General features: G+C 42.9%; 1 protein-coding gene across 1 annotated transcript in view; it reads left to right on the top strand.

The window, feature by feature from the left end:
* The window catches only part of LOC124593835 (monocarboxylate transporter 12-like), a 169371-nt gene extending 159804 nt beyond the window's left edge, over positions 1-9567 (top strand). The window contains exons 7-8 of the mRNA XM_047132183.1: positions 4815-5021; positions 9209-9567. Coding sequence (XP_046988139.1) covers positions 4815-5021; positions 9209-9567 — 566 coding nt within the window. The remainder of the gene's footprint in view (positions 1-4814; positions 5022-9208) is intronic.
* Positions 9568-9808: the final 241 nt, after the last annotated feature.

The raw sequence follows: 9808 nt of genomic DNA on the forward strand, positions 1-9808 counted from the left end.
TTCCCAGACCCACACTACAGGATGGAGTTCTGAGGGAAATAGAATATTACGATGGCAACGCCCATCCCATGTAGGCCAAAAACTTCATAGTAGGAAATCTAGCGGACACAATGAGACGCCAGAGCCACTGCGTAGACTGCCGGCGGGCAAAACCGCTCCTCAAAAAAAATGGCTGAAATGGCTCTGAGCACTATGGGACTTTACATCTGAGGTCATCAGTCCCCTAGAACTTAGAACTACTTAAACCTAACTAACCTAAGGACATCAAACACATCCATGCCCAAGGCAGGATTCGAACCTGCGACCGCAGCGGTCGTGCGGTTCTAGACTAAAGCGCCTAAAACCGCTCGGCCACATCGGCCGGCAAAACGCTGTTTATCTCAGTATTACATAGCAGAAGTTAGCCTCTGCCCTTCGAAAGAAATGACGCCTGTCATAGGCTACAAAAAATCTACTGGGTGCAGCTGTAATTGGCCAGAAAGAAAACACATGGCCACCCGCTTTGATATAGGCAAATTACTGAGAGGAAAATTCCATCATTCTCTTGCAGCAAATCGTCGAGTGTTTGAGCGAGGCGACTCGCTCCACGTGGAGACGATTACGAGAGTCACAATGTGAAGACTTCTTGACAGGCTCGTCTTAACTTGTAAGGAGTTAAACTACAAAGTCCTTAGTGTAGAGAATCACACCGAGGACAAACACATAACGATTGTGAGCGATTTGAGGGCAATGGCGTATGCGATATTCCAGCCAATTAGTTGCGGAACAATTAGGAGTCTGGCTTCATCGCAGATGTAGAAAATGTGTCAGAGTAGAGTTTAACAGCCAAGAGAGAATTAGAATAGATTGTCAGGTTTACAGCTCGCGCCAACAGCCGCCACTGCTGCCGCTGATGAAAGCTAAACACGTGCGCTCGCCCAATGCCAGAAAGTGATATTCAGTTGACACTCAGAATTGCGGTAGTCTCCGTCTCTCCTCCTTTTTTTTATTGTAGATTCAACCATGATGTGTAGTTAAAGATATCAGGCTTAAGTGAAGCAGAAACTCGAGATATCCGATTTAATGGAAATGATCGATCAGCCGCTATAGAGTGCTTTATACCCTAAACTTATTGAACTGTTTTAACTGTGTGCTTCTTTCTGATTCCTCTTTACCGACAACAATCAATTAAAAGGTCATTTTAATTCTGTAGTTTTAGCGTAACTGATATCTCTGGCCAAACTATGTTTAACTTTCTTGAATTTTTTCGATCCACAACCATGGTCTTCAACCATCTTACTATTAAAGAACCTTAGAATAGTTAGGATTTCGTTTCACAGTTGTGAACACCCCACATAAATATTTTACCATCCTGTACTTATTACTAGGTCTACAACTTTGCTCCGCGGTTTCTTCTCGAAGTTCGGGCTTTATTGTGAAAAACGTACAAAAAAATATTATTCATAGTATTGACCATCGCTGACCACTATATTCTCCCATCTTTCGGATAGCATGCGAATCCCGTGGCTGAAGACCTGGGCGTCTTTTGTGGGGATCCATAAATCGATTCAATTTTGCAGTTGTTCATATGATCGGAAGTGCTGGTCAGCCAGACTGTATGCCACTGATCCAAAACGTTGGTAGTCATAGAGAACAACGTATGGAGAATGCGGCGGGAGGGATATTTTGACGGGTTTTGCGACATGGGATCGAGCACTGACCTGCTGCCAAAATTACCTTTACGTGTCTCTCGCTGTATTGTGGCCGTTTGCGTTTCAATGCTGGGCTCGAACGCATCAATTGCTTTCGATAATGATGTCCTGTGACTGTCTTAGTCGGTTTCAGTAGGTACGAAAACGTTCTCTCTTCCACAGACATCAGAATCACCCTTCTTAAGGCGTAGAAACATTCTCTGCACTAATAGTTCCCTCACCATTGGTCTTACCCAGCATTTTAAGAGACACAGCCTCAGATTTATTCATGCTAGAGCTGAAAATTAAAGCTTCCCGCAAATGGCGAGGAATGGGTACGTAAGTTGACGTACTTAATCGGGAATAACATTATGATGCAATCAAAAATCGACTAATATTTTTATGGCATTATGCTTACAGATGCTTATTGTATTACACCTATGACCAACCGCACGAACCCCAATGCCGCTACTGCCGTCTATTGCAAAATGGCGGAAGCAAAGTTGTAGACCTAATATAATATGTCATGAAGTCATACTTAGAGTAAAAACATCATTTTCGCTAATACATAGTTATGCCTGAACCCATACACTAATTTCTGTTAGCGATTACGTTTCCTGTACGAGGATTGCAGTGGATTTGACATTGATATCATTGCCAGATTACGAGTACATCACTGACCGTACTGCTGCACTCTTCTGAACTCTGCGTGCATGAGATGGTATTTTCCTACCTTGCAGGCAGTAGGTTCAACACCAAATTTCTAAAACACTCACAAAGCGTCCTTTCGCAACTGTGGCAGGAAGATAGATCAGAACCAGTCTCACATATGTTAGAAATTTTATTTAAGATGTTTACCAAGAACTAGTAAGAACCGTGAATAAATGTCAGATAATAGAGGAGCCCATTTGTAAAGGTAGGCTTAGGAACCAGAAGAACAGATTAATGAACCACCTAGCATAGCTTGAATGTCTAAATATACCAATTCACGAAATTCAAATAATCCTCTGTAGTGCGTTATGCAAGAGTAAACTATTGGAGGTGGTCCGTTGGTTACTAAACTTGCGTGGATCTCCATACGACCGGAGACGCTAGTGAACGGTGGAAGACCACAGCACTTGATAGGCGCGGCGGGATTATCAAATCCGAAGGGTGGGGAGTGCCTTAACTGTAGAACACTATAACTGGGAACACAGTAAAACCAAGCTCACAGTATAAGTCGGAATGTTAAAAAGATACATAGTGAGGGAATAAGGTACGAAAAGTGAATAAAAGATTCTCATGTGATCCGAGGTATTACGTTTCACTTTTTAAACAATGAGAATTACTTGAAAAACGGCAACATCTCATTTCCATCTGGTTATTTAAAGTGTGTCATGGGAGTATTCCTGAGAGTCAGATCTTTCTCTTGATGGTGTATAACAAATTGCAGCCCACGTTTGTGGCAGTATGTCCCGTTTTGCCAAGATATGTGCGTATGGCTGACTTTGAGCTGCCCATTTGTGAACTTCGTAGAGTTCTGCTGTGCACTCGGATATACGTGCAACGAAAACTGCATCAAACAAATCAATAGATCATTGAGGCCTGAAAGAAAACGCCCTTCTCCTTCTTAGCAGTGGTCTTGAAACCTATGCAGCCACCTTGCATTTACAAATTTCTATTGAAACTGTCTGTCATCGCTGACAGCGAAATATTATTAAGGGACTGAAGTAGTGTTATGAAGGTTAAAAATTCTACCTGTGATCGTAATTTGGACTTCTTCTTGCATTCCCCTAAATCAATAGAGGTAATATGATAGTTCCATTATCAAGTTACCACTGATTCATTGTCATGTTCTTCCCCATTTTAATGCTGCATCACTTCGTCCTAATGATGGAGCATTAAACTGTAGTAGTCGTTATATTGGAAATCAGTGCAATATTTCTCAGAGATCACATTCGGCCTTAGCAATTAGTTCATAATAATGACGACACGTTACTGGAGAGTTTCTGGTACCGCATCACAGGTCTTGTTCACTGAAGACTCTAAAATTGTTTTTTCTTACTTACATGTAAAGGAGTAAATTTTATAGGTGACATATAAAGCTTGCATTACCGAGAATATATGGCAGTTCACTCGCTTTTAGATATGCATGATAATTCTGTACTGAATAAAAACTCTGTACTCCAGATTTGAACAAGAGATGGGAGGGGAGGGACGGAAGTTCCTCCTTTGCCACTCATAGCGGACGCATATGATAGTAGCTGCCTTTTTTATAGATGGTGATTCAGCTGCTCCAGCGGCGGGTTTTATGCAACCCAGGATGCCTTCCGAAAACTACTGGTGAGATTTTCGTATTCGCTCGTTCGCTACATGCAAACTTTTAGTCCTACAGAAAAAAATGAACATCACTTTTTTTAATAAAATGTAATGTAGTTAAATTTTGTACTGGAATACATTTTCAGTGGAAGCCACGGTTTTCGTGTGACTCGTATTGAAGAACAGCGTATTTAGACGTAGATTTTTTACTTTTTTCTCAAATAATTCGGAACCTATTACCTCTAGCCAAAACATACCCTGTAAAAAGTTCACCTACATTCAATTTTCTACAAAAATGTGCTGTTCATTTTTTTGTGAAGGACTAACAATGTGCGTGTAGTGATGGAGAGAATATAAAAAACCTTGTGTGTAGTATTTGAAGACACAACAGGTTGCATAAAACACAACTGTAGCGGCAGGTGAGGCAGCCTGTATATTGAATCTGTCCTTCTGACGATCATTTCCTTTCCTTTCACTTCACTACCTAATACTTGGGAGTTTCTTTTCAACATTTCCTCACATAGCAGAGGCCAATACATGTACCCCTACCGTGAGGAACAATATCACCTAAGCTTTCAGTGCTAACCCGTAGCAGATAGCTGCTGACTTCTGGCAATGCCACAAGGAAACACACAGTCATTACCGTCACGGTAATAGTTGCAGTATTCCACAAATCTTAATTGTTATTTTCGTGTTTTATCACGTTCCAGCAGTTCTCTTGGCTTCATCCATTTGGGTGCAGTATCTGAGTCTTTTTCCAAGTGACTGAAGAAATATTTTGCGATTAAGATCTGTTTTTTTTCTTCCTCGGTCGTGTGAGGAACCGCGTGATATATGTGTTGGCAGGCCTGTCGCTGCTGGCGCTGAGCACGGTGCAGGGCTACCACGGCTACGTGCTGGTGGTGTGGCTGTATGGTGTGTGCCTCGGCGGCTTCTTCTACTCGCTCAAGGTGTTCACCATGCAGAGCGTGCGCTCGCGCTACTTCGCGCGGGCCTGGGGCTTCGTGCAGGGCGCCGAGGCGCTGCCCCTGCTGCTCGGTGTGCCAATAACAGGTAGGTCCTAGCGTACAATAGAGGTCCAGGGAAACTGTCGCACCATGAAGCAGCACTACGATAATTATTAAACTTTGTGGAGGTTTTCATCGCATAAAGCATATTAAGTGACTAAACTTTCATTCCATTCGGGATGTAAGACAGCAGCAGTATGAGTTGTGAACCCAACTGACACAAATACACTCCTGTATTACTTGTATCATGCAACCAACCAGCTTTTGAATATCACATCGAGCAGTGAGGAGCAATGCCTGAAATACATGTTCATGAAGGCTGGTATGAAAGTGAACATTATCTGGTCAAATGTATTAGCGGACAGTAATACCTGGTGTGTGTGCCCTTTGTTTTTCTGACGGACTGGACTCTGCTGGGAATACTTTCAAAGAGACGTCCGGATAGGGCAGGGGTTCCCAACAAAATTTTCTTGAGGACCACATCATCGAGCATCATATCACAGTATCAAGTTCCTAAAAAAGCCAAATTAAGAGTTTTTTCATACGTTTTCTATTTTTGGTACTTAGAAAGAATATTGACATATTCATTATTGAAAAAATATTGAGCTTAAAACTTTATCACTTTAGCCATCATTGTCATTGTTAAATTTTTGTTTATTGCTCAAAATCTTTGTCATCAAATCTGGGTGTTTAGTATAACAAACTCCTTAAAAAATAAAAATTGAGTATGAACTGAAAATGACAGGAGAAAAATAAAACTGAGTGTATTGATCTTTCAAGTGTACTACACTTGAGATTGCATTGAGTAGACATGTGTGAAAAATAAGAAAACACTAATTTCATACAAGGTGTGCTACTGTCAGTTGGCTCTAGAATGACGCTAGACGCAGAAGTTAGCGTTCGCTAAAGCTCTGCTCATGCTGGAAGCGGCCAAAACAAAAAATCTGTTATCATACGATATATATTTAATATATTTTTTATTCTAATAGCATCTTGCGGACCCATGTGGCAAACCTCGCGGACCCCTGGAGGTCCGCGGACCACCTGTTGGGAACCACTGCTATAGAGGAATGGCAGTCCATTCTTTCTCAAGAGGCGGACGCAAAAAAGATAATTACGTTGGGAGCTGGGATCTGGAGCAAAGTCGACGATCTGCCTCATCCGAAACGTGTTCCACATCCGGACTCTGAGCAGGCCAGTCCATTTCAGGATTGTTGTTGTCAGCAAACCATTACCTCACAATTGTTGCTTTATGAAAGGGTGTGTTGCCATGCTGATACAACCATCGTCTCAGCTGTTCCTCTCCTGTATGCAGTATAAAGTGCAGTAACTTGCGGTCATACCCTTTACTGTTTTCTTAATGGCAATAAAGAGAGCACACTCTAAAAAAGAAAAACACCCTCGTACCATAACACGAACACTTCCGTACTTCACAGTTGATGGAAAGTACCATTTTCCAGGTAGTCGGCAAACTCAAACCCTTGTATCGAATTGCCACTGATTTCCGTGATTCATCATTCCAAACCACACGTTTCCACCTAGCACTGAATACAAAAATATGTGCTTTGAGGGCGGCCTGGTCTCGGTTGAAATGTGGTTGTTTCTTCGCGACCAACAGTTGTCTCGGGCACCTTCAGAAGGGTTCGAATGTCCCTGATGGATTTCTTTATCAGGTCATATCCTGTCACTAGGCCACTTAGCTCTGCTGACCGCCGTGTTCTGCCGTTCCTGTTTGTCTGCTGACAACACAGTACTCCGGGCCTTCTTTTATACTGGCTGGGCCACCTCTGGTAACATCTGGTGGTCAATTCAGCATTATATATATATATATATATATATATGTGTGTGTGTGTGTGTGTGTGTGTGTGTGTGTGTGTGCCCTGACACATTTCATCAGATAGTGTATATCACTGATCACCATTTTGATGCTTAATTTTATCGCAATATCGAATGTAATTTGTCTCTTTTGATACCATGACTTCTCGTTTGTTAATGGTAGCTCGTTTATTCTGGCAACGTTTAAAAGCAAATCTCATGGACGGAGCATCTTTTGTCAGAGTTTCTTTGCTAGCCCTAAAGTATAGTTTTGTTGAGCAAATGCTGCTGTTTCCATATACGGTTAGTAATATCGCAAAAAATGCTTCCTATTAACACATTTATCCATGCAGCCTATTGGAGTTTTAGAGTGTGCGCTTTGGTGCTTGTTATTTGAGACACATACTCCAACTCATTGCAGCATATATTTACTCAACTATAGCTTTTTGGCTGCACTTTCCGTCACCTTATCCGTCTGCATCGTCATTTTATACTGTTTCTCAGCCTCAATCAAGGTGATGACATTGACGGCAAGCTGCTGCCCGTGAAAGCATTTTGTGTGATTATTTTCCTTGTACTGCGTTGTAGAAACACAAGCCAATTTAAATTTAATCGTGGATGTCTTATTTATTTCCCGTTACAGTCGGTTCTATAGTTCTCCATTTAGAGTAATGCGTCTCATTGCACAGTCAAATAGTGAAATAGAGTCTGCTCAGCATTTTCTTTCATGTCCACCAAATTCTCGTAATGATGCGCTTCGATGCTTTTTACTTTTCTTGTTCTCCTAGAAATTATTTTCCCTCCTCGTACCTCGTTCTCCCTCTTCCCATTTTCTTTGGTCGTTTTCCATTTTTTTCCATCTGTCACAAAACTGCATCCCCACGGAAATGATGCCCAGAGCACACCTTAACTGCCATACCCTGATTTACTGACTATACTATGATACAGAACGAAGAAAGGGAAGAAAATCTACTACCTCCTTTTAAAGTAAATGGTGCCAGCATCCGCTTTATTGGTTTAGAAAACAATGGAAAAACATAAAGTAGATAGTTGGTCGAGAGCTTTAACCACATACACCGATGTACCAGTGCTTGAATCAATGCAGCAGCTTACCCGGACTTATGGGATCATGCGCATACACGTTCTTTGCCGTTTTCCTGAATCACTTTGTGAAGGCCGTGGCAGACTTCGTTCTCCAGCCGTGTTCACTCGTTGCCTCTAATGACTTCTTTGCCTACAGGAAATTAATATTTCTTTTTACTTATACATTTTACAGAGCGAGTTATTATCCTTAACCGCCGATAGCAGCTAGCCAAGTTCACAGTACGCGCCTGTCAGCCTTGATGTATGTAAATACTTCCCCAGTATATATTATTTGCTACATAAGATCCATAATTGGAACATAGCCATAATGCTGTAACCCAAATAATACTATCCCTTTCTATTTATTTTTTAAAGGAACACACCGTCATTTGACTGTTTCATTGTTTATTTAAGTACAACACCGTTTCAGCCTTTTATGCCATTTTAAAATATTTTATTTTATGTATTTAACATATATCGCGGAGCACTTCACATGTTGTCAAGCTCAAAATTGCTATGTCTGTTCCGTCACTTACTATTAGGATTATTAATGATTTACTAATATGATCTGATGCCGCGACTGCAGTATGACAGCCCGGGCGAGTGGCACCATTCCCTTCGAGTCGCAGCTTTGCGACAAGCGCAAAAAATGAGGAATGAGAAACAGAAAAGAGGAGGAGGGAGGGCAAAGTAGCCAGGGGAAGAAGAAGAAGAAGGATAAGAAGAAGAACATGAAGCAGTAGGAGGGATTTGATAGGAGGGCTTACGATTGGAAGCTGGAGGTGATATATGGAAGGAAAACTTGAGGAAATTCGGAGTCGCCCATGCTGAGCAACAGTACCATAAGATGTGTCTTACATGGGTACAGGGGAACTTGTTTCTGATTTTCGGCTGCCGAATGGAGCCGCTATCTGTATGACAAGTAAGCCAGAACAATGAAATTATGAACTGTATATTTTGCTTTCGTTTTTCTCATTTTGCATTTTTTGCTTTGCTTTGTTAGGTAAAGATCGCGTTATTGTTGCTAGCAAGTTACTTTGGGCTGTATGTTATCCCACGTTTTGAACGGTATCAAGCGAGACAGAATTACTATAGCGTGCACCTTTTACTTCATTGTGGAGTCATTTGATCTCAATAAAGCGATAATCAGGCTAGATACTTCTAAGAATGCATCAAAAAATGAGAAAACGAAGGCAGACGTTGCCAGTTATACTTGTTATGCCACATATCTGATCGTACTCTTTACTCATGATTTCCTCTTTTCGGTTCATTATGTGAATCGGCCGTGAATGCCTTTAACTGTGTGACAGACTGACAGATGTGACAACGCCGCAGGTTACATCAACCAGAGCCACCCCAAGGCGGGCTACTACTTCTCGCTGCTGGCGACGCTGCTGGGGGCGGTGCTTCTCTTCCTGGTGGGTGGCGGCTCTGGAGGCGGCAACGGCGGCGCGGGTGCCTGCAGCGACTGGGAGGACGGCCCGCCCCCGCTGCCCCTGCCGCCTCCCGTCTCCGCCCCCGCCACAGTCTGCGGTCGACCTCGTCTGCACAAGAGTATCTCCTTCGCGACGCCGCTCGACCTGCCCATGACCGACGAGTACTGGCGGCCCGTGCGGCCGTGCCGGAGCGTCCCCGAGGGGTTGGGGCGCCACCAGCCAATCACGGTCGTCGAGCAGATCACCACCTCCGTGTGACGTTTCGCCCGCTGCTGATACTAGTGTCTTTATCAGGGGCGCAGATCCCAAACAGCTGGTCCCCAACTTGCTGGGTCGTCACCAGCCCATCACACGTATCGAGCAGATCATCACGTGGCTGATAAAAGTGTCCCTCTTTTGGCCATAGAGTTACGGTACATGTACCAAAGCAGTTGGTCGTCAACATCCAATGGCCACCGACGCATTGCAGTACATCACCACGTCCGTGTGATGTACCACA

This window comes from Schistocerca americana, chromosome 2 (assembly GCF_021461395.2).
Source record: "Schistocerca americana isolate TAMUIC-IGC-003095 chromosome 2, iqSchAmer2.1, whole genome shotgun sequence".
In the NCBI taxonomy this organism is placed as follows: Eukaryota; Metazoa; Arthropoda; class Insecta; order Orthoptera; family Acrididae; genus Schistocerca; species Schistocerca americana.